This window comes from Geotrypetes seraphini, chromosome 15 (genome assembly GCF_902459505.1).
Source record: "Geotrypetes seraphini chromosome 15, aGeoSer1.1, whole genome shotgun sequence".
Lineage (NCBI taxonomy): Eukaryota > Metazoa > Chordata > Amphibia > Gymnophiona > Dermophiidae > Geotrypetes > Geotrypetes seraphini.
In genome coordinates this window covers 7,035,894-7,061,082 of record NC_047098.1, presented here as the reverse complement: position 1 = coordinate 7,061,082, position 25,189 = coordinate 7,035,894, and the positions used below count along the sequence as shown (strand labels likewise).

The following is a 25,189-nucleotide window of genomic DNA, read 5'->3' as shown; positions in this document are numbered from 1 at the left end:
ACTATGTTACTATGTTAGCTTTCTCTTGAAAAATTGCTGAAGGAAAAGGTATCCGCAGCGATTTGGACTTCCTCTTCCTATGAGCACTTCCTGCAGAAAAGAACAAAACTGTACCCGTTCCCTACCCCAACCCAAGAATGCCTCCTTCATAATGCTCCACATTATAACATAGACAGAGCAACTTCGAAGTGCCAATGGGATATGAGATTAGCCTCTGAGCAACATAGCTCTAAGGGGTTAATTCCTCATATTTCCCTGGAGGCTTAAGCCTCACTGTTCTTATTATACTTTCTTTTTATCTATGATCTTCCTTTTTCTTTAATTTGCATTTCATATTTCTTATCAAAATTTCCACAAATAACTTCATAAATACTTTCTTTCAATAACTTAATATTTAACTTAGCTTAGCTTTCCAGCCATCCCTGTTAATCCCCTCAACCATAATGCAGCATTTGGACCTGCATTTCCCCAGGAAACCAGGCTTTGAAAATAGCCCCTGTCTCCCCCATCTCAAGCCTTCTTGTGAATTACGAAAACTTTAGGATGATAATTCAAAGCCTAGTACTGTCTCGTTTTAATTATTGTAAAGCTTTAATCGTTCTGTTTTTCGAGCATTACAAATAATACAAAATGCTATGACTCATTTATATGTGTAAAACACAAAACAACAGCAAAGGTGACCTTTGGTGCTAAGTGACTTTATTGTATGAATAATACTCGACATTATCGTGTTTCAACCCAAAAGGGCCTGTCTCAGGAATCGGAATATTGGTTGTGGAGATATCAATTGGTATCTCATTCTTTCCCCCTTTTACAAAACCATAATAGTGATTTTTGGCGCAGGCCGGCACACTGAATGCGCTGCGCTGCTCCCGACACTCATGAGAACAATTAAAGCTTTACAATAATTAAAATGAGCTAGTACTAGACTTTGAATTATCATCCTAAAGTTTTCATAATTCATGAGTGTCGGGAGCAGCGCAGCGCATTCAGCGCGCCAGCCTTTGCCAAAAACCACTATTATCATAAAGTTTATATGACCTTATTGTGTTAGTCATCTTGGTCAAAGTAACAATGGGGAACTGGATAAAAATTGAATAACAATTTGCTTCTAAAATACTGCTGCACTTGCCAGCACGGAACGCGCGTCCCTGGTGTCAGCAGCGAACAGACGCTGACACAAGGGACGCGCGTTCCATGCTAGCAATCGCAGCAGTATTTTATCTCGGTCGGTTTTGTGAGATAAGTTGATTTTTTTTTTTATCTATCTTTAATGCTTTAAGACTAATTTGCACCGCACAGAGCCGGTTTTGAAATTTCAGGGGCGGTTTTTCATGCCAATGAGGTTTAGCCCATCTGTGGATGGTGGGAGGGTCTGTCATCTGAGGCTTCCTCCCCTGATATAAAGCACTGTTTCTTTACCTTGCACTGTCCTTGTGAAAGAGCGATTTTATTATATTTTTTGGCCATGTTAAAAAAATAAAATGGGCAGATAGTTTAATAAAGGATCTAGGTTTGTTACAGGAGAGTATATTTGTTTTTAAGTACGTCTGAATGTTTTTTTTATTGAGTACTGTATATGCATATTTTAGTAATATGAGGCATGTTTAATTGAGTAGGTTTCCTTTTGTAATCTGGCTAGGATTGTAGGATAGTGCGGGATATAATTTTTTAAATAAATGCAGACACGTCAGGCGTTTCTATTTGATTTATTCTGTCTTTTACTCTTTCTTAGCAAGCTTTGCAGCCCCTTGGCACAGTCTTATGCAGTCTTCAGAGCAGTACTGTCTGGCCTGGGAGTCCAAGTACTTAATGGAGCTGGGTAATACCCTGGATTTGTTACTGAATGGACTTGTAAACATGGTGGCTCAGGAAGCACTGAAGTTCACAGTCTTGTCAGGTACGAAAGAGATTGCTTTTAGAGTGTAAGTGGCCACACATAACCAGTAAGATCATCAGACCTAAGTACTGACAAAGCAACTTTAACAGTGCCAGATGGTAATCAAATCACAACTGCTCATCTATAGAGCAGCCAGCTCAATCTGAAATTGAAATAGTGAATTCCAAATGTTTTTAAATCAATTTATATGAGGGCAAATCAAAAAGTAAAGGCAAAATAACATTTAACGGCTCTAATAGAAGTAACTGCGAGCAATTGAACATATCACTTTTCCACGTAGTCCCCATGCAAGATGACGCATTTGTTGTATCGTTCAACTAGCTTCTGCATTCCTGCAGAGAAGACTTTCGGCTGCTCCTTAAGCCAGGTGAGCTCCGCGTCCTTTACTTCATCATGCTTTGTCTTTTGCTTTCCGGGTCGCAGTGATGCACCCACGCCTTGTCGCTGGTGACAGTTCTCTCCAGAGTATTCAGATCTTCTTCATACCGTCTCAGGACCTGGAGAGCAATCTCCACACACTGTTGCTTGTGCAGATCAGTAAGCTTTTTGGGAACCCATCGTGCGCAGACTTTCCTGTATCCCAAGTCATCACGCATTATCCAAATTTGCAGCCAGTTGAGATACCCGTTATTCATCGGTCTTCTCTAATCAATGCATCCGCCCTGACAATGTGCTCTTGTATGCGTGATGTTGACGGGCGACCAAAACGGCCTTTATCGGCTACTCCTGTTCTTCCTGCTTTAAACCTTTTTACCCACTCACAAACTTTTAGTTGATTCATGGTGCTGAGTCAATATCCGATGGTGAATTTCCACGGGTTTCCACAGGTCACTCCCTCTGATCAAAGAAAGTGAAGTACTTCACGTTGTTCTTCAGTGGTGCAATCTTGCAATGGCGCATTCTTGTTTCTGATCTCATGACTGCCGCACAACTAAAGGCCGAGCACCGCACTATGCGTGGATGAACTATCCAGCTGGCAATGTATGAATACATATGTTGCATTTTGCTAGCTGTTCCGGTTATCATATAATTTTAACAATTGCCTTTCATTTTTTATTTGCCCTCATACTTTTTAAAATAACTAAGGGCTCCTTTTACGAAGGTGCGCACGCTAGCCGAAAATCTACTGCCTGCTCAAAAGGAGGCGGTAGCGGCTGGTGCTTGCGGCAATTTATAGTGCACTATTCCATACGTTAAGGCCTTAGCACGGCTTTGTAAAAGGAGCCCTAAATGTTTCACAACTATATTAATATACTTGGATGAAGTGATAATATCTCTATGTTTTAGAATATTATATTTGGTTCTGCTCTGCACCATCTGCTTTCACTGCTTTATAAGCTGGATCATAGCTTAAATGGCACCTTCCAATGGCCCTGGTTATAAGTTTTAATTCTTCTTCTGTTTGGGGAGGGGTGGCTATGCCAGATAAGGTGCCACTCTCCTCTCACCCAGCCATCATAAGAGGATAACATCACCGAGGTACAGTGGTACCTTGGTTTACGAGCATAATTCGTTCCAGAAGTATGCTCGTAAACCAAATTAAGGGAAACTCGCTTGATTCGTTCCCCCCCCGAGAACCGGCATTGCTCCCCCCCCCATTCACGAAGGCCCCCCCCGCTTGATCCGCCAACCCCCCCCGCAATCCGGAATCCCCCCCCCCCGCTCGCATCGCCCCCCCCCCTTGCTGCGATCCGACATCCTCCCCGTACCCATCCGAACGCATCACTTACTCCCCCATCTGGCACCCGGCACCAGCACCAATACACAGGACATGCCGGTGCCAGTCCCCGAAGATCTCTCGTCCTTTTTGCTGGGCCTTGAGCATCTGCGCATGCTCAAGGCCTTAGTTCCTGCTCTCTCCGAGATTCTCGATGCCAGGTGCCAGATGGGGGGGTAAGTGATGCGTTCGGGTGGGTGATGGGTACGGGGAGGATGTCGGATCGTGGCGGGGGGGCGACGCGAGTGGAGGGGTGCCGGACCGCGGGGGGGGGGGGGTGCCGGATCGCTCGGGGGGGAGGTGCTCGTACATCGAGGCAAGCTCGGTTTGCGAGGCACCAATTTTGCGAATGTTTTGCTCGTCTTGCAAAACACTCGCAAACCGAGGTACCACTGTATTTTGTTGTGCAGTGGTTAGGACTACCTGTGCATTTGTCTTATCTCCAACTGATTGGCTTTGTTTTGTGCTCATCAGGTATCATAAGCGCTCTAGTGTGGCCCACCTCACTGCTTGCTGTTGCCAGTGTTATTGACAACCCTTGGGGAGTGTGCCTCAGCCGATCGGCCGAAGTTGGCAAACATCTGGCTCATTTATTGCTCAGTAGGCAGCAGGTACTGACTAGCAAGAACTCCGAGTAATGTTTTCACATCTAGGGGGCTTGTATGAGGTTTGGGAATCTCTCTGTCTACTTGTGTGGTAGGTTTTCTTCTTTTCTGTGTTTTAATTTACTATAAATTCTGTTGGAAATTGTCTATAGTTTGTTGGATCATTTTATGTCATTGCTTCACAATAATATGTAAGGTTGCTCCTAACATGGGCTTAGTTGTAGGTATTTGCATGCACATTCTTTTATATTTGTTTTCTTGTCTCATTTGGAGTAATAATTTAAACAACCTGAACAAGTAAAAAAGTGTTTTAAATGCTCAAATAAGCACTTTCAAAATTCCATCAGTGTATACGAGAACTAATTTTATGCACATTATGCATAAGTGTTTCTGGAGGCTGAGCATGGCCAAAGTGGAGAAGAAAACGGTGAGAGTTCAAACAAGCGTGGGAACCGCAAGGTAATGGCGGAATAGAAATCCCCAATGTAATGTAATGTAATGTAATGAACACAGAGGATCTCTAATCAGAAAATAATGGCTATACATTGAAGGAACTAAGGCCAGTATGGCCTGTGTCCCATAAATGGACATTCGGTTGAGGACGGGCTGGGGAGGTTTTCGATGGCTGGTGATGGTTAAGATGGGCTGGAGTGAGCTTTGATGGAGACTCCAGTAGATGGAACCTAAGCTCTGGGTTTCTGGCCCAGAAATATCTGAGAAAAAGGACCATTTAAACTAAATTACTTTATGCAGCATATATGGTTGGGCAGACTGGATGGACCACTTGGGTCTTTCAAGTTTCAAGTTTATTTAAAATATCATCGCAATATCCAAATCCACTGCGATTTACAAAGATTAAAAATAGAAATAATAAAAAATTGAACAAACAGGACATAAAAAACAGTTATGACAAAAAATGCAATTGAGGGGGAGGGGGCTAAAAAAAAATTGGATTAAATACAATTCCAAAATAAATGAAAAAGGGTGGGAAAGGAGACACTTAATTTCTACTTAACAGTGTTCCTTGTCCAGATAAGTTCCAGAATGAGGTCATAGGATTTTGAATGGGTCAGTTAAAGGCATCCTTAAACAGCCAACTTTTTAGTAGGCCTTTGAACTTATTAAATAATTTTTTTTCATCTTATGTTGAAAGGAAGCAAGTTCCAAATATGAGGAGCTGTAACAGAAAAGATCATATCCCTCCTTGAATAAATATCTGCTGTCATTTACTATGTTACTATGATAGGATCTGGTTCATAGGCAATTCAGCTGCAGAATAGGAAGACATTTTTTTCCCAGAATAGTGATTTTTCTCTGTTCTTGTTTTTTCCTGACGATTCTCTTGAAAGCCAATGATAGCATTGGGACTCCTGTCTACAGCAGCACTGTGCTAGCAATTATTGCTTTTGTACTATGTGAGCTTTGAGGTTTGTTTTGTTATTACTGTGGAGAAGTGTTTCTTCTCTTTTATCATGGTCTATTCCTGAAGCATCCATGTTTTTCCTGTCCTAGGGCAAACGACCTGTCACTCTGATTGGTTTCAGTCTGGGAGCCAGGGTCATTTACTTCTGTCTGCAGGAGATGGCTCAGGAGAAAGGTAAGGCCAAGTAAAACATCAACCAGTTAACAAGAATAAAACTAAAAATATGTTGAGAGCAAGCGGGGTTGTTTTATAGGTGGGTCAGCTTGAATCGGATTGGGTTTGGGCTAGATGAATGAAGCAAGAGTAACTGGGAAATAAATGCAGTCGTGTCCCTGCTCCTAATGCTGGTTTGGGAGCTTTTATTTGAGCACTTGAAATATGCTTTCAGACTGTCTGTTCGAGAGGTGATCCTGTGCACATACTGTACTTGTAGCAGGGGGTTTCATCTTTGTTCCTCAAGGACAACAAATGAGTCCATTTTGTAGGGTTCAATTCTGGTCTCCTTATCTCAAGAAAGATATAGTGGCGCTAGAAAAGGTTCAAAGAAGAGCAACCAAGATGGTAAAGGGGATGGAACTCTCGTATGAGGAAAGACCAAAACGATTAGGGCTCTTCAGCTTGGAAAAGAGACGGCTGAGGGGAGATAGGATTGAAGTCTACAAAATCCTGAGTGGATCGATTTTTCACTCCGTCAAAAATGAAAAACACTAGGGGACACTTGATGAAGTTGCAGGGAAATACTTTTAAAACCAATAGGAGGAAATTTTTTTCACTCAGAGAATAGTTAAGCTCTGGAACGCATTGCCAGAGGTTAGGGTTAAGAGCGGATAGCTTAGCTGGTTTTAAGAAAGGTTTGGACAATTTCCTGGAGGAAAAGTCCATAGTCTGTTATTGAGAAAGACACGGGGGAAGCCACTGCTTGCCCTGGATCGGTAGCTTGGAATGTTGCTCTATTTGGAGTTCTGGAATCTTGCTACTCTGAGATTCTGGAATGTTGCTACTCCTTGGGTTTTGGCCAGGTACTAGTGATCTGGATTGGCCACCGTGAGAATGGGCTACTGGGCTTGATGGACCATTGGTCTGACCCAGTAAGGCTATTCTTATGTTCAACCAATACATTTTTATTCAAAGATCTTAAAGTATGGGATGGAGCATAGGGAACAAGCAAATGCAATAAAGGATGGCCTGTGTGAATAATCTTAAATTCTAGAAGAAACAAGGAATCAGTGTTCATCCTGCAACAAAAGAATAACATGATCAAATTTAGAAGACACATTCATTGGTTATGAGCAAACTGAACTATTGTAAGGTCCCAAATCAGCTGTTGACTCCTTTGTAATCATGGGTCAAAGGGATCGCATCATATGGTATGGTCCCATAGCTGAAGTTGTTCAGGACCGTGTCATCACCTTTCAAACTGATGATACCACAGGTATTGGCAGCAACCCTTGCTCACTGTGTCTGAATTCAAAAGGGCCTGGGATAGGCATGTGGGATCTCTCAGAAAGAGAAAGAGATAATGGTTACTTCAGATGGGCAAACTAGATGGGCCATTTGGCCTTTATCTGCCATTATGTCTCAATGTTTCTCTAGAAAAAAACAAAACATAAATAAAAAAAAACTCTGTGGAGTGACGATGTTCCTAAATGGACTTTATCTGAAAGTGTCAAAGTTCCAAAGGTACACTGAAATCATCCACATAAAATAATTCCATCCACATAAGAGCCTTAAAGAACCTAGTCCGCTAGGGATACAGGACCCAACACGGTCCGCGTTTCGACAAAAAGTCTTCTTCAGGGGTCCCTGGGGGTCCTATAAAGGTGAGTACGTGGGAAACAATTGTATGGTGAGCTTACCATTGCAAATGCAAGCAGTGTCTCACTTCCGGCTCACCACACAATTGTTTCCCACGTACTCACCTTTATAGGACCCCCAGGGACCCCTGAAGAAGACTTTTTGTCGAAACGCAGACCGTGTTGGGTCCTGTATCCCTAGCGGACTAGGTCCTTTAAGGCTCTTACGTGGATGATTTATTTTTATGTGGATGGAACTATTTTATGTGGATGATTTCAGTGGACCTTTGGAACTTTGACACTTTCAAATAAAGTCCATTTAGGAACATCGTCACTCCACAGAGTTTTTTTGGTTTTCTCTGGATTTTCTTCTTTTTGGGGTCAATTCCTTTTGTTTTTTACAATGTTTCTCTAACCATAAAGTTCTATGACCTCACAATGCAGGTGTAAAGAGCCTTAGCCAATAGGGGGAGGAGGAAATAGTGGATGCTGTGGATGGGCCTTTTGGCCTTTATCTGCCATCATGTTTCTATGTTTCTAATATGAAACACAGTTCTTACTGCCGTAGAAGAAAAGTTAATTAAAATTAATACCTCATAAGATTTAAACATACACATTTAAAGCTTGTCTGCTATTTTACTGGAAATATAGATTATTCAGTACCAGCATGTTACGATCACATTTTTGAATACCATTAATCCTTACCACATCATTTTGCTCTATCTGTAAAGGTTTAATCTCTGCCTCAGTATATTAAAGGAAGAATTAAAGATTGTACTATTTGAAAATCATGTTTCAATCATTGTACCACTAACGGTTGAGAGAATGCTCCATGTTGTCACCTCACCTATATGTGGCCTCACACCTAACTTTGCATTAAATACAATTCCCAAGTGCATTGCAGTGAGTAATGATACCCAGTCATTCTCTGCATCTGAAAATCTTTTCTCTAGCTACAATGGTGAAGGAAATGATTTTTCTAGAAAGAGATTAATTATGTAGATGCTTCTCATTACCGCTCTGTGTTCTCATTTACATAAAGATTGATTTTAAATTAAGAAAGCAGCTTTGTTTAAATGCCATGAGATGACAGAATATAAGTGATACATTAGTGAAATGCAACCAGCCCCAGAGCATTGTTACGTGCAACATCTCCTCGCCTTTCTCAGAGAGCCAGTGTTTAAATCATAAGAACATAAGACTAGACTTACTGGGTCAGACCGATGATCCATCAAGCCCGGTAGCCCGTTCTCACGGTGGACAATCCAGGTTCCTAGTACCTGGCCAAAACCCAAAGAGTAGCAACAACATTCCACATCGAATCCCAAAAAGTAACAACAACATTCCACATAGAATCCCAAAGAGTAGCAACATCCTATACAACCAATCCAGGGCAAGCAGTGGCTTCCCCCATGTATTTCTCAATAACAAACTTTGGACTTTTCCTCCAGGAATTTGTCCAAACCTTTCTTAAAACCAGCTACGCTATCCACTCTTACCACCTGTTCCAGAGCTTAACTATTCTCTGAGTGACATGCAAGCCTGAGTGGGAAACCTTGTAACTTCCTTGTATTCTCATGTCTTTCAATGACGATGGTTTTTTGGAAACCAATTGCATGAAATATCTACAGCATTTAAGTCGCTTCTTCTGTGTAGTTGAAATAAGAACATAAGAACATAAGCAGTGCCTCCGCCGGGTCAGACCACAGGTCCATCCTGCCCAGCAGTCCGCTCCCGCCGCGGCCCAAACAGGTCAAGACCTGTCTGAATCCCCAGAGGGGGTCCCCTTGCCGCCCTGGTTTCCCATTTAAGTCCTAGCTTCCCATCGAAGTCCTAACCCTCCAGTCTTGCACATGCATGACCTGGTTGGGTTTCTATACCTGTGATACATCCCAGCACCTCTCTCACCTGTTTATCATATGAGGATAACTCAAGAGTTGACGACTAGCATTACAAGTCACTTTATTGAAAGCCCCTCTTGCAAACATAATGTTCTTTATTCAGTCCTTCAGGGCCTAGCATTACACCTTGGGCTCCTTTTACTAAGGTGCGCTAGTGGTTTTAGCGCACGCACAAGATTAGCGAGCGCTAGCAAAAAAATTACCGCCTGCTCCTGATTTGTGAGGCCCGACTTTAGTGCAGGAAGAGGCGGTCGGAGCATATCGCGACTGACTTCCTTCACTCACCGGTGCTCCGGCTGCTCTCTCCTGCCCGGTCATTCGCGGTCAGAAAATACCACAAATGGCCAGGGGAGTACTGTATATCCAAATGTAACCATCTCTGGGAAAAGGTGACTAAATTCTCAGATCCAGAATGTTGAGAATTGCCAGTTTTTCATTTCACAGGTAGTACGAAACAGTTACAAGTTTGAACTTCTGCAACTTTGTTTTTCACTAAAAGGATGCCATTTAGACCATTTTGTGTTTTTTTTCTGGAGACTTTAGTCACCTTTTTCCTACTCCTGGTCACCAATGTCCCAAAGTGAATTTATGTTTCAAGGATGTGCTCTGTCTCAATGGAGTAGAGTTATCTCCTCCGTAAATTTTTTGTGTCTTTTATAAATGCAACATATGCAGTTAGATTATTGCGGAGAGAGAGGGTTAAGGGTCCTGTTCGCGGAATAGGTATGTTTTGAGAAGTTTTCTAAAGTCGTTAGGAGCAACGTTAGGAAATTCTTCTTCAAGGAGAGTGTGGTAGATGCCTGGAATGCCCTCCCGAGGGAGGTGGTGGAGAGGAAAACGGTGATGGAATTCCAAAAAGCGTGGGTTAAAAATAGTGGATGGAAATTTAAGAACTAAGGCTGGTATTGGACAGACTTGCACGGTCTGTATCCCACATATGGTGATTCGATGTAGGATAGGCTGGGTGGGCATCAATGGGAACTCCACTAACTTGGAACAAGAGGATGTTATTGGCGAGACTTTACGGTAGATATCCTGCAAACAACAGGATGGTTGGATAGACTGGAGTAAGCTTGGACGGTAACTTCAGCATTTGGAACCTAAGACAATACCAGACTTTACAGTCTATGTCCCAGAAATATCAAAGAAGAGACAAGTTAATTTAATCATGTGTTTTTTAATGGGTATAACCTATGGGCAAACTGGATGGACCGTTCAGGTCTTTATCTGCCGTCATTTCATTTTATTCATTTCATTTCAAGAGGCTTCATATTTAATGACATTAAATGAGACTCTTAATATGCTCCTTGCAGCCTGTGACTAGGGCATTTCCATTAATTTAGGATGCTGTAAGCTTTATTAGGAGAGATCAAAGTGCTGCTCATAACCCTGCTTGAGTCATCCTCCCTTCAGATCAACTCATCTTGGCATAAGGAAGCATCAGAAAAAGAGTCAGTATGCAGGAACAGTATGAAATATGCAATTTCTATATACAGATAGGGTACTTAAGAGTACCAGATATTTAGATACAAAACCAAGCATGTTGAAACAGAGGAGAAGGCTAATTTTAAAAGGTATTTTCCTTGGTGAAATGGTGTTTCACATGCAGAGGTAGGCTTTTATAAAATGACCATACTAGTAAACTGAGTGGAGGTTTTCCCAGGGATGGCGTTCATGAAGGCTAGTGATTGAATACACACAAAGCCAATATTATGTGCATTTGCATGCATCTACAGCAGTGTTCTTCAGTGCAAGGCCCGGAGGCCAATAACAGCCCCATTGGTTTTTCTGGGGGTTTTCCCTGCTACTCTGCCTCTCTACCCAGGCTCAGGACAGAAAAGCGAAAGTGAACTGAGGGGGAGCCATGTGCTTGTTGGAGAAAGTATTTCTCAACAGACAAAAGAAAATATGTTTGAAAATACTCAGAACCTTGAGGATATTTTTCTGTGCCGATCGGCATTGGGAGAACATGTAGGTGTATAGTTTGCCCCTGTGGCTTGATTTTAATTTTATTGGATTGATAGTCTTGTATGTTTGGTCTCTGTCCCATTTTTTATGGTGTTCTCCCCCCCCCCCGCCCCCCTTTAACAAAACCATAGCACGTTTTTTACCATCAGCTGCAGCGGTAACAGCTCCAATGCTCATAGAATTCCTGGACACTATAAAAATAAGACAGAGAGAAGATTGACTCATTTGAGCTTTGGTGCTGGAGAATGATTTTAGGTTTGCTGTGGACCACCAGAAGAATTAACAAATTGATTCTGGAAGAGATCAAACCAGCTATGTCACTCGAAGCCCAAATGATGACATTACAACTGTCTTATTTTGGTCACACCATCAGAAGAGAGAGATCATTGGAGAAAGACATGTTTGGGAAGATCGAAGGAACCAGGCAAAGAGGGCTGGACACGTTGAAAACAACCATGGGGATGACTCTGGAGGACCTTTCCGGACTAGCACAAAACTGATTTCTTTTTAGATCCGCAATTCATCAAGTCACTAGGACTCAAGCACGAGTAAGTGGCATCGAACAACAAGTGGGACTTATTGAAGATTCTTATGTTGTTCAAAGAACACAGGACACATCGCATAACATATTAAATGACAGAAGATAAAGACCTGAACTGTCATCCAGTTTGCCCAACAGTCACACGCATTTCTTTGACATTTCTGAGATATAGACCTTAGAAGTCCACCTGGTATTATCCTTCGTTCTAACTACTGGAGTTGCCTTCAAAGCTCACTTCAGCCTATCCAAACCATCTTGACATTTGTAGGATACAGGCCGTAAAAGTCTGCCTGGCACTGTCCATATGTTCCAAATTACTGGAGTTCCCATCGAAGCCCTCTTCAGCCCATCCTAAACCAAATTGCCATATGCAGGATGCAGACTGTACAAGTCTGCCCCGCACTGGCCTTAGTTTTTCCATTTTATACCACTCATTTTCTAATTAGAGATCCTCTGTGTTCATCCCACGCTTTTTTGAATTCCAGCACAGTTTTTGTCTCCATTGGGAGGGCATTCAAGATACCAGCCACCCTCTCCATAAAAAAGAATTTCCTGATATTACTCCTACGTCTACCACCCCACAACCTCAATTCATGTCCTCTAGTTTTACCATTTTCCTTTCTATGAAAAAGATATTAATACCTTTATATTGAGTCTGTCCAGTATGCAGGACACATAGGGATTCCCACTATGTATGAAATACGTAAAAAAATAGTAGAGTTCACACATGGGTTGTGACCAAGCGAAGGCACAACTGGATACACACGCAACTCTCCCCTTTCCCCACTAATCAGTAGGGAGTTCACACTAGAGAATTAAGAGCACATCAGCTGTATAGGATTTTCTGCCTTGACTTTATATTAAATTTGAGCGTGTTGGCAGTTTTACATATATTACTATCAAGGGACTTTTCCATGTAAGCAGGCAACCAGGAATTATTTTTTCTTAAAGGATATCTTTATTCATCAGCCTATATCCAGGAAAAGCCACCTAGATTGAGAAGTGACAGGTGGTGGACTGAAGTAGCTTGTAAATTAGAATTGTGCCTTACATAGTGATTCTTGGACTCTGATACTGCTGTACTTAAGATCATAATTATTTCAGTTCACTAGCAAATGACCTGAACGAGTATTCTGAAGCATTCATTAATGCACGAGTAATGCTGGAGCAGATTTTCCCATTCCAGGAGCACCTCACAGTAAATGCCAACTTGTGAGATGCCCTTTTCTTTCCTGGCTCTTGCACCTGTTTTGAGGATGCACATTTTGAAGACGTGCTCACACACTAACTTTAAAAAGTTCACGCGAGTAGGGTTTTTTTTTAATGTCTATTTATGACAGCTTTATGATTACTATATGTCTGGTGCTGTCATGTAAGTTTGAGGCTTTTTTATAATTGTATATCTGGACTTTCAGAAGGCGTTCGACAAGGTTCCGCATGAACGACTACTTCGGAAAATTGCAAGCCATGGAATCAAGGGTGAAATATCACATGAATTAAAAACTGACTGGAGCATATGAAACAGAGAGTGTGGGGGGGGTTAAATGGACAATACTCGGACTGGAAGAGTGTCACTAGTGAGGGTGCCACTGGGCTCGGTGCTTGGACCTGTGCTCTTCAACATCTTTATAAATGATCTGGACATAGGTACGACGAGCGAGGTGATTAAATTTGCAGACAATATGAAGTTATTCAAAGAAGTGAAGACGCAGGGGGATTGCGAAGATCTGTAATGTGACATAATCAGGCTCGAGGAATGGGCATCGACATGGCAGATGAGGTTCAACGTGGTAAGTGTAAAGTGATGCATGTCGGTAACAAAAATCTCATGCACAAATACAGGAAAGAGAATTGGGAGTTCTGATCGACAAGTCGATGAAGCCGTCCACGCAATGTGCGGTAGCGGCGAATAGGGTGAACGGAATGCTAGGAATGATAAAGAAGGGGATCACGAACAGATCAGAGAAGGTTATCATGCTGCTGTACCGGGCCATGGTGCACCCTCACCTGCAGTACTGGCCACCGTACATGAAGAAGGACACGGTACTACTCGAAAGGGTCCAGAGAAGAGCGACTAAGATGGTTAAGGGATTAGAGGAACTGCCGTACAGCGAAAGATTAGAGAAACTGGGCCTTTTCTCCCTTAAACAGAGGAGATTGAGAGGGGACATGATCGAAAGTACTGAAGGGAATAGACTTAGTAGATAAAGACAGGTTGTTCACCCACTCCAAAGTAGGGAGAACGGGAGGGCACTCTCTAAAGTTGAAAGGGGATAGATTCCGTACAAATGTAAGGAAGTTCTTCTTCACCCAGAGAGTGGTGGAAAACTGGAACGCTCTTCCGGAGTCTGTCATAGGGGAAACCATCCTCCAGGGATTCAAGAAGAAGTTAGACATGTTCCTGCTGAACCAGAACCTATGCAGGTAAGGCTAGTCTCAGTTAGGGCGCTGGTCTTTGACCGGAGGGCCACCGCATGAGCGGATTTCTGGGCACGATGGACCACTGGTCTGACCCAGCAGCGGCAATTCTTATGTTCTTAATAATCTTTATTCTTGTATACCGCCCAACCATGAGTTCCAGGCCGTTCACAATCAAGAAGGACTGTGCAATCATTGAAACATACATGTAAACAGGGTTAGAGAAATAATCATGTTACAAACTTATCAAACACGTCAGTTTTCAACTATTTTCTGAAGGCATAATATGATTGCGTTTGTGGAATCAGAGAACCAGGAATTCATTTTTCCTAACTGGAAAGCAAAAGTCTTATCTAGAAATCTCTTATAGCGACATCTCTTATAGTATTTTTCACCTCCTCAGTTTTTTTGATCTATTAAGTTTCAAGTGATAGGCCCTCCATTGTACACACTATAACAAGTTCCTTTTGGAGATTTCTTTGTATGATTAAGCTTGAAGCAATGTCACAGAAAAGAGATCTGTGGGTGCACCATCTATCCATCAGTACACTGCTATTCATCTCAACAAAACTGATTTGTTTTTTGAAAATAGATGATTCCTTTTCTTTTCTTTTCTGTTTTAATGGGGATATTGTCACAAATGTGGCATGAAACCAGAAATCATGGACAAACTTGCGTCATCATCTTCCACCTTACGCAGATACCACGTATGGTGCATTGATGCATTAGCCAAACTGAAACCAAGGAACACAATGACTGCCTACCAACAGTCCCTCACTGTAGTGCTGCCCTCTGCCCACGGAGTCAGGGTGCCAAGTCAATTACAAAGAAAATCCCACGACCAGCCTCAGTCAGAGAATGCATATGCACCATCTTGTAATTAGTCAGGTAGTTAATTATAGTTAACAATGTGCTGCATAAAATACCAGATAATTCTCATTCAATTCAGAAAGAATAGTTAGAATAAAAATCACAAGGTAGTATGTATATGTACCTCATTTAGATTAGAAAATACATTTCATAAAGGTGGTATTGAACAAACAAACCTTTCTCACAGGAGGGGAAATGGTAGATCTAGAACAGTGTCTGTCAAACCTTTTTAGCTCTGACACAATAAACGGAGCAAATGTTTTTCACGGCACATTTTTACTTGTAACAATTTTTTATTGAGCACACCAGAAATAGAAAAAAAAGACAATGAATACAACAGAAAACACAAGGGTGCACCAAAAGCCATATATCAGGTGTTCCTATAGCCCCACCACCACCACCCCACAGGTTTAATCACAAATCTTTCAAATTTATCTTTCAAATTTTTAATAACACTGAGAACGCATCTTTTATCAGTTACATGGTTTCTACAAGAAGATATAAGTATAAAACGGATGCCTAGGAATTCCCCTTTTTTAAGATCATTTCGTTCTGAAGATCTTTAAGACTCCTGAAACAAGCCGATTTGGCCGAAATATGTACATGTTGAGTCACTGAGATTTTTTGGATAAATAAAGGACTTTTTAAGAAAGAAGATTGAATTCATCTCCACTCTTTGTTTTATGTCCATATCCAAACTACATGTACTCCCCGTTTCAGAAGGGAAATGCCCACCTGTCCTAGATCAATATCATTATTTACAACTGCCCCCGGGCTCGTCTATGTTTTTGAAGACTGTCCTCTTTTGGCAGAGCTTTACTGTATTAGAAGAGCTCCCCCCCTTAATTCCCCAGTGGGTTTATTTTTGTCTTCCAAAATCCAAATCACCGAATGATTATGAGCCATGTACTTAATTGGGATAATATAGACATGTAGGTTTCCAAAATTACCGACACATACACGTCTATGTTCTGAAATATCAATATACACGTGCAAGTGCCTACATTTAGTAGGGAATTCGATAACTTGGTGTCTCAATTTAGGCAGTACAATGGGACACGCTTAGCATCAACTCTGTATTAGCGCTTAGGCTCACATAATTTGTTATAGAACACTAGTGGAAACCCGCACTAATGCACCAAAACTTAGACACAACCCTTTACACCACGTCATTAGCAGAGGCAAATGGTCATGACTAAGCTCACCTATACCCCTCCCATGTTTATGCCCACCTTGGAGTTATGTACTGTCGTACTTGGCATTATTTTACAACATAAGAACATAAGAATTGCCACTGCTGGGTCAAAGATCAGTGCCCTAACTGAGACTAGGCTTACCTGCATACATTCTGGTTCAGCAGGAACCTGTCTAACTTTATCTTGAATCCCTAGAGGGTGTTTTCCCCAAAACAGCCTCCGGAAGAGCGTTCCAGTTTTCCACCACTCTCTGGGTGAAGAAGAACTTCCTTACGTTCGTACGGAATCTATCCCCTTTTAACTTTAGAGAGCGCCCTCTCGTTCTCCCTACCTTGGAGAGGGTGAACAACCTGTCCTTATCTACTAAGTCTATTCCCTTCAGTACCTTGAATGTTTTGATCATGCCCCCTCTCAATCTCCTCTGTTCGAGGGAGAAGAGGCCCAGTTTCTCTAATCTTTCGCTGTACGCACCTAGTGCTCTCATGTGAAAATGCCAGTGAAAGGCACCTTTGACATTCAGTGGCACAAAGCTCTAATTGCAAGCTTATAGAATTGCCCTGTTTGACGTGTATGTTGCAGCGTTGCCATGCTGGTTTTGACACTGACAGTTGTAAAATGGCTGCCCCATCTCAAGTATCTGGCACATCCATATTCAGTCCTATGTGTATCATCAGCTGATCATTTTCTAAAATATTACTGGAATTTGACACTTCTTGCTTAATTCTGATTTGTATAATCTGTCTAAAATCTATCTTCTGAGTTTCCAATTTTTATTAAAACTTGATATCTTGCCTGTCTAAACAAGTCTGAGTGGTTTACAGTAAGTAAACATAACAATATGAAATTAAAAATTAAGAAATAAAAGAAGACTGATAGGGAAAAACTACAATAGAAAAGAGAGGAGAGAATACACAAAGGAAGGTCTCAAAGTTCAACCGCTACACAAAATTGCCGAGAGAAGTTTTAACCCTATGCATCAGTGAACAAAAAAGATTTAAGATCTATTTTTTAAAAGGTTAAATAAGTCTGAAGCCTTAGATGGTTAGCAAGGGCATTCCAAAGTTCTGGCCCCTGTATAGAGAAAATAGAACCACGTATAGTATCTAAATAAATTTCTCTTAATGTGGGAACAATTAAATGATTTTGATTGATGGATCTTAAAGTCTTTGTAGGAGTATAGGATGTCAAATATTTACTAAGATATAAAGGAAGATCAACAGAACAAATCTTAAAGACTAATAATATTTTATAAGTTATACGGTGTGATATGGGTAACCAATGTGCAGATTTTAAAAGGGGAGCAACGTGATCAATTACATTACTTACAAATGAACCTCAATTCATTAATAGATTACTCATTCCATATAGTACTTCACGCTCATTAAGATCCACTGATCAAAAACTTCTAACGGTTCCATCACTAAAAGTTATTGGAACTCGTCGCACTGACATCTTCTCCGTTATAGCTCCACAATTATGGAACAGTTTACCCCAGTATCTTAGAATAGAAAGCGATCTGAAACAGTTTAAAAGCAGCTTAAAGAGTTTCCTTTTTAAAGATGCGTTTGATGTGTGAATTTTATTAAGGATTTTTATTAAAATTTTTACTTTTTTATCTTCTTATTTCCCTGTGATTTCCCTTACCTGATGTATTTTCCATTTATGTTCTCTTTAATATATACGATTGTAGTTCTACCCTTTCTTTCCCCATGTGTCTGTTAGTTTGTATGACTTTATGATAATGTATGAAATTTATGTATTCTTTTATAATTACTCTGTTGTACCTATTTTTTTTATCTGTAAATCGCTTAGCAATTTAAATTAAGCGATTCAACAAGTTAAAAATAAACTTGAAACTTGATCAAATTTCCTACGCCCAGTCATTAATTTAATTGCATATAATCAGATGAACATTGAACTTAAGAACACAATAGGGAAACATTTTTAGGGAAGCCTAGGGACTTCATTGAAGGAGTCCAGTCATGAGCCAAAGAAAAGTGCATATGAGGCCTTGTGTGATGGCCCAGAGGTTATAGCTTTAAATATCAAGTGAGAGAACCGAATTTGATTCTTAGCTTAACTTCCTTCCAAAATAGTACTAAAAGCTTCTCTGGAGAACAGATCCACATAATCTCTTGAAGCCCTGCGTGGCAGGAAGCCAAAAACATCACTGCACATAAATACTGATGGGAACTATATTGGCCATACTTGGCCTCTGCGGTTAATGTGTTGTGTGTGCAGAGGGGGGAAAGGATTCTTTGCAACAATTATTAGATAAACAGAGCTAGCCTGCCATAGAAAACAGAGAACCACTGAGCGGTATTAAAAACCTTCTATTTGAGAGGCTTGTACTGGTGAATTAATATTGGTGAAAGATGGTCATCTCATCAGCATGCAGTAGTGAATTGAATGAAAGCTATTTTCAGGGAGATCTTATGAATAGTCTGTGTAGGAGAAGGCAGTATCCTTTTTGAAGCAATTGTTAAAGCAGTTCACATGAGTAAAACGTGTTCGTAGCTCTGAAAATTGCCTCCCTCAATGATTTGCCCCCCTTAGCTCAGGAAGAGAAAGTAGACATTTAGATTACATTTTCAAATCGTCATGAATCCTATTCCTGCCCAATCTACCTAACAAAAAATGTAAAAGTAGGCACAAGTAATTGCATGGATTCAGCAAGCGTCAAGGCAAAAGTATGTAGGTAATTTTGCATTGAAAACTGATGAACGGGTAACAAGGGTAATTCTTTTTTTTCCAATAAAAATGTTTATTAATGTTTTATATCAGGGGTGTCCAACCTCCGGCCTGAGGGCCGCAAGCGGCCCCGTGAAGTATTTTGTGCGTCCCCGATCGAAGGCGATGTATTGTTTTCTATCTTGCTGGCTCCCTCCTCTGTCTTGCTGCAGCGTTTGCGCGGCCCCAGAAACATTTTTTTCAGCCAATGCGGCCCAGCAAAGCCATAAGGTTGGACACCCCTGTTTTATATGAAGAAAATTATACACATTCTTTACACCAGGGGTCTCCAAAGTCCTTGAATCCAGTCAGGTTTTCAGGATTTCCCCAATGAATATGCATTGAAAGCAGTGAATGCACATAGATCTCATGCATATTTATTGGGGAAAACCTGACTGGATCCGGCCCTCAAGGAGGGACTTTGGAGACCCCTGCTTTACATAAAGCCAAGTAAATTGGAAATTATATAACTGTATAGTCTCTTCCTAATACACAGAACATCCTCTCTAAACAGTGTTTCACTAAAATTGTATCAACTTCCCCGAAATCAAGTCTCGCATCATTGCATAGATTGTCAAAGCAGCACAAACCCCCTCTTTCCCACCCAACACAATATACCCCTTTGAGTGGGCACCCGGTGTGTCCTTTAGAGCAGTGGTTCCCAACCGTGTCCTGGAGTACCACTAGGCCAGTCGGGTTTTCAGGATAGCCCTAATGAATATGCATGGAGCAGATTTGCATGCCTGATACCTCCATTATATGCAGATCTCTCTCATGCATATTCATTAGGGCTATCCTGAAAACCCGAATGGCCTGGTGGTCCTCCAGGACAGAGTTGGGAATCACTGCTTTAGAGTGCTTAACACCCCTCCTCCACCCCCTCCCATCCCCCCTGCCTCCCACCACTCTCTCTGTGCTCCTCGAGAGAGTATAGCTGCAACTTACCCAGCCATTCCTCATACAGGAGATCCTTGAGTCCCGAGACCATCCTGGTGGCCATTCGCTGAACCGACTCAACTCTCAGCACACCTGGTGTCTAAGCACCTATGTTCCAAACATGTGCACATAACTTAATAGGCATCGATAACTCACGTTTGTGGCTTTGCGACTCTCCCACACTCTGTCCATGTGTATGCCCCTTGGAAACTACAATTGGAAATGCACACGTAGTTACAGAATAAAATTTAGATGCTTGCACGCAGACATATATGGACACTGGAAACTGCTTAGGTTCAAGTGGTCTAGAGATTTTTAAAATAAATACTATTCTAAACATTTCTGTGCATAACCGGCGCCTAAATCTTGGTGCCAGCTTTATAGAATTACTCCCAGAAAGTGCAGAGCTTTGTTTGGACTGGGCTGATATGAGCGTCATGTCTCTGTGTTATGAACATTCTTCTGCGCTGCCGATTGTGGTGTATCATTTCTGTTCTGCTGACATTTATCATATTTCTGATTTATGAATGTTCTGCTATGTATAATTCTCCCTCAGTCTTTGGTATTACTAGGATTTAATTTGGCACCTCAGTTGTATTCTGTGCTCACATATGGTCACTTTACTATTGATACACTTAGCGCAGGAATTCTTAACCCTTGGGACACACCCAACTATGTAGGTTTTCAGGATATACACAATGAACATGCATGAGACAGATTTGGGGAAAGGGATTGGGACTTGTATACAACCACACTCAAAGCATTTTCCCTATCTGTCCCGGTGGGCTCACAATTTATCTAATGTGCCTGGGGCCGTGGAGGATTAGGTGACTTGCCCAGGGTCACAGGGAGCAGTGCAGGGTTTGAACCACTCCGCCACCCTCTCCTCCAATACAATAGCAGAAGTGAGCCAAGTATGGAACAATGAAGCCATTGTGACATCACTGATGAGGCTGGCTCTTAGGCATTGGAGGAATGAGGCATTATGACATCACAGTATGAGCTTTGGAATGTTGCTACTCTTTGGGTTTCTGCCAGGCATTATGACATCAGGAAAAGGGATTGGGACTTATGTCTTTTGTAGTTTGAAAGGCATTTGCAGCGCTGTACATTTTGACATTTATAGACGGTCCTTGCTCAGAAGAGCTTACAACCTAACTTGGACAGACATGACATATACATAAAGGTACTTCAAGCATTTTTCCTATCTGTCCCGGTGAGCTCACAATCTATCTAATGTAGCTGGGGCAGTGGGGAGGATTAAGTGACTTGCCCAGGGCCACAAGCAGCAGCGTGGCGTTTGAACCCACAACCTTAGGGTGCTGAGGCTGTAGCTCTAACCACTACGCCACACTCTCCTATTATATGCAAATCTGTCTCATGCATATTCATTGCATATACCCGAGTTGAGAACCTCTAGCTTCTTTATGTGGAGCTCTGCCGGCTGTGTGCTGCCTTGGGTGAATTTTTTCTTAATGGCAGTTAATCAATTCCAATCAATTAATGAAAAAAATTGCATGCAGTCTTTGTCCCAGTGCAGATAGCTTCCACCTTTCCAGTGGCAGTGAAAAACACCATAGCTGTGGGATGGCTGTCTTTTTTTTTTTTTTTAAATCCTCTCTCAGTCTGTTAGTCTCAATTGAATATTCCAAAAATAACAAGATTAATGGATGGCAGAGCGGCACTGGCTTGAAATAAACTAGCGATAACAATGCTTCCATGTGTCATTGCTGCAAGTGTTTGTAATGAGATCGAAAGGGTCTTGCGTTGTGAAGTAATGAGAACAGCTACGATTCACTGACAGTGCTGCTAATGCCAGATGCTAGCAATAAACCAATCTAGAATGAATCTGGCCCTGCATTTCAATCTGATCGCACTGTTTACAGGTAGGGCCTGAAGCAAAAACAAAAAACAGTCTTGTCAGCCGTTAGACTTTCCTGGCAGCGATTTTAAACTTTGGTTGACTGGATGATAACTTCAGAAGTTTATGTGGTTGGGATTCACATGACAGAGAACCTCTGCAGTATAATGACGTGGCGTATGTGGCACAGTGGTTAGAGCCACAGCCTCAGCACCCTGCAGCCGTGGGTTCAAATCCCACGCTGCTCCTTGTGACCCTGGGCAAGTCTCTCAATCCCAAAATAACAAAAAGATCCCACTGTTCAAAGCATAATGTGTAAAAAAGGGGAGGAAAAGGATCTCAGAAACCTGCTTGGTGACGGGGAATAAACCTCAGCCAAGTCTGACAAGGTTCCACGTTTCATTCATTGATCCTGAAAAACCTCCCCCCTTCCTTTTTTGTTCTAATTCTTACGATTCTTTCTTCCTTTTAATAAAAATGTTTATTAATGTTTTATATAAAGAAAATTATACACATTCTTTACACAAAGCCAAGGCGCTAGAAAAGGTTCAAAGAAGAACGACCAAGATGGTAAAGGGGATGGAACTCCTCTCATATGAGGAAAGATGAAAACGGTTGGCAGGCAGCCACAGCCCGACAGGACCCGTTTCGCCAGACTCGTTGGCTTTCTCAAGGGTTCACATAGGCCGAGTGACTGAATGCTGCTGAATAAAGATACAGCAGCCTAAGTGAACCCTTTAGAAAGCCAGCGAGTCTGGCGAAACGGGTCCCGTCGGGCTGGGGCTGCCTGCAACATTTGAGATAAGTCACTTTGAAGATACATTGAACAGTAATTCAAAGGAATATAGTTTTAAGAGAAGACTCAGTGGAGAAGATTTTATAAAAATGAATATTAAAAGGCAGAAAGAATCATAAGAAACCGAATAAAAGAGGAAGGGGGAGGTTTTTCAGGATCAATGAATGAAACGTGGAACCTTGTCAAACTTGGCTGAGGTTTATTCCCTGTCACCAAGCAGGTTCCTCCCCTTTTTTACATCTTATGCTTTGAACAGTGGGATCTTTTTGTTATTTTGGAGCTGTTCCAGTGGGTCTCACTTGCCATCAGCAAGTCACTCAATCCTCCATCACCCCAGGTACATTAGAGAGATTGTGAGCCCACCGGGACAGACCGGGAAAATTGCTGGAGTACCTGAATGTAAACCACTTAGGCTATAAGTTGTTTTGTGTTCTGTAATCTGTATCCTGTCAATGAGGACATTCAAGGTGAGGAGATCTGATTAAATAACTTGGTCTATGTCTTTCCAGATTGTGAAGGAATCATTGAAGATGTTGTCCTGTTGGGAGCTCCGGTAGAAGGAGATGCCAAATACTGGAAACCTCTCACCAGGGTTGTAGCAGGACGGATAATTAATGGATACTGCAGGTTTGTTAATGATTTCTTTGCCCCTTCCATTCAGACACATTTGGACATTGCATTTCTGAAATACACAGCCAGCTGCTTGTGCGCTGAATGTCAAGACAATATATTTTGTCACATTGATACTTGGTACATTTAAGAGGAAGGGACATACATTTACTCTTGACTGGAATTGCTCCTAGTGTACAATCCAAGGAAAGGAATCTCGGATTCAGCTTACATCTGGGGGGGTTTTCCCCGTGATATCTCAATCAAAGGGTTACATTCAAGTACAGTAGATATTTTCTTGCCCCTGGGTGATTTATATCAACTGTGGTGTTTAGTATTTGGTATAAATGCCAGCTATTGTGGTTATATTTTTTTATTGTCAAATTAGCCTAAAAATAGTCAAGCATTTTCACTGCCATTTTAAACTGAAGGCCTGCAAAGGGACTTAACGAGGTTGGAAGACTGGGCAAGAAAATGGCAAATGAGTTTTAACACTGAGAAATGCAAAGTCATGCATGTAGGGAAAAAGAACCCGATGTTCGACTATAAAATGGGGGGATCATTGCTGGGGGTGAGCAACCTTGAAAGAGACCTGGGGGTGATGGTGGACACAACATTGAAAGCATCAGCACAGTGTGCAACAGCCTCAAAGAAAGCGAACAGAATGTTGGGTATCATCAAAAAAGGTATCACGACCAGGACGAAGGAAGTCATTTTGCCGCTGTATCGGGCAATGGTGTGCCCACATCTGGAGTACTGCGTCCAGTACTGGTCACCGTACCTCAAGAAGGACAAGGCGGTACTTGAGGGAGTCCAGAGAAGAGCGACAAAACTGATAAAAGGTATGGAAAACTTCTCATACGCTGACAGATTGGAAATGCTGGGGCTATTCTCCCTGGAAAAGAGGAGACTTAGAGGAGACATGATAGAAACCTTCAAAATCATGAAGGGCATAGAGAAGATAGACAGGGACAAATTCTTCAAGCTGTGGGGAGCTACAAGTACAAGGGGGCACTCGGAGAAATTGAAAAAGGACAGGTTTAGAACAAATGCTAGGAAGTTCTTTTTCACTCAGAGGGTGGTGGACACATGGAACGCGCTCCCGGAGGCTGTGATAGGCCAGAGCACGCTACAGGGGTTCAAGGAGGGTCTAGATAGGTTCCTGAAAGATAAGGGGATTGAGGGCTACAGATAGAAGTAGAGGTAGCTTATAGGAATAGTCAGAAACCACGTCGCAGGTCATGGACCTGATGGGCCGCCGCGGGAGCGAACCACTGGGCACGATGGACCTCTGGTCTGACCCAGTGGAGGCAACTTCTTATGTTCTTGTTGTCACTTGAAATGCCTTAAAGAGACGTACTCATTTGGAAATATTCATGATTAAGCTTTTACATCAGTTGTTGGATACCAGCCAGCATTGAATATCTAGATGTAAATGGGCATTGGTACTTATGAGGGTACAGTTAAGTTAAGAGGACTTGTTTTTGCTATCTGAGCACTTAACCCAGTTAACAGATTTGAATTCTGCCCAAGCTTCATCCCTGGTAATACCCGGCTAGATTGCTTGTCCAGATTTTTAGCAGAATATTGGCCCCTGTGTTTGTACCTGAGGCAGAAGAGGATGACTTGCCCATGATCAGAAGGAGCAGCAATGGGATTTAACCCCTGGCTTTTCTGGTTCTGAGCCCACTGCGCCAACCATTAAGCTACTTCTCCACCCTGAAAGAATAGTAGGAAAATATTGTATTACATCTTTTTTGTGAACATGAGAAAAAGTCCCAAATCTGCATAACTCCAGTTGTTGGAACACTTCCTCTTGTCTCCTGTTAGTCCAATGAGATTCAGTTCTTCCTCTCACCTTTCCACTGTCTTCCTTACATTCTGGTTATGTCTAAAATTATTGGAGTCTGCCCGCCATTTTTAGT

The 25,189-nt window shown here is 41.8% G+C and overlaps 1 protein-coding gene across 6 annotated transcripts in view; it reads left to right on the top strand.

The window, feature by feature from the left end:
* The window catches only part of TMCO4 (transmembrane and coiled-coil domains 4), an 89,413-nt gene that overhangs the window by 43,766 nt on the left and 20,458 nt on the right, over positions 1-25,189 (top strand). For all 6 annotated transcript variants that reach the window (XM_033922092.1, XM_033922091.1, XM_033922090.1 and 3 more), the window contains 4 exons: positions 1,736-1,900; positions 4,092-4,228; positions 5,735-5,819; positions 23,165-23,282. In XM_033922092.1, coding sequence (XP_033777983.1) covers positions 1,736-1,900; positions 4,092-4,228; positions 5,735-5,819; positions 23,165-23,282 — 505 coding nt within the window. The remainder of the gene's footprint in view (positions 1-1,735; positions 1,901-4,091; positions 4,229-5,734; positions 5,820-23,164; positions 23,283-25,189) is intronic.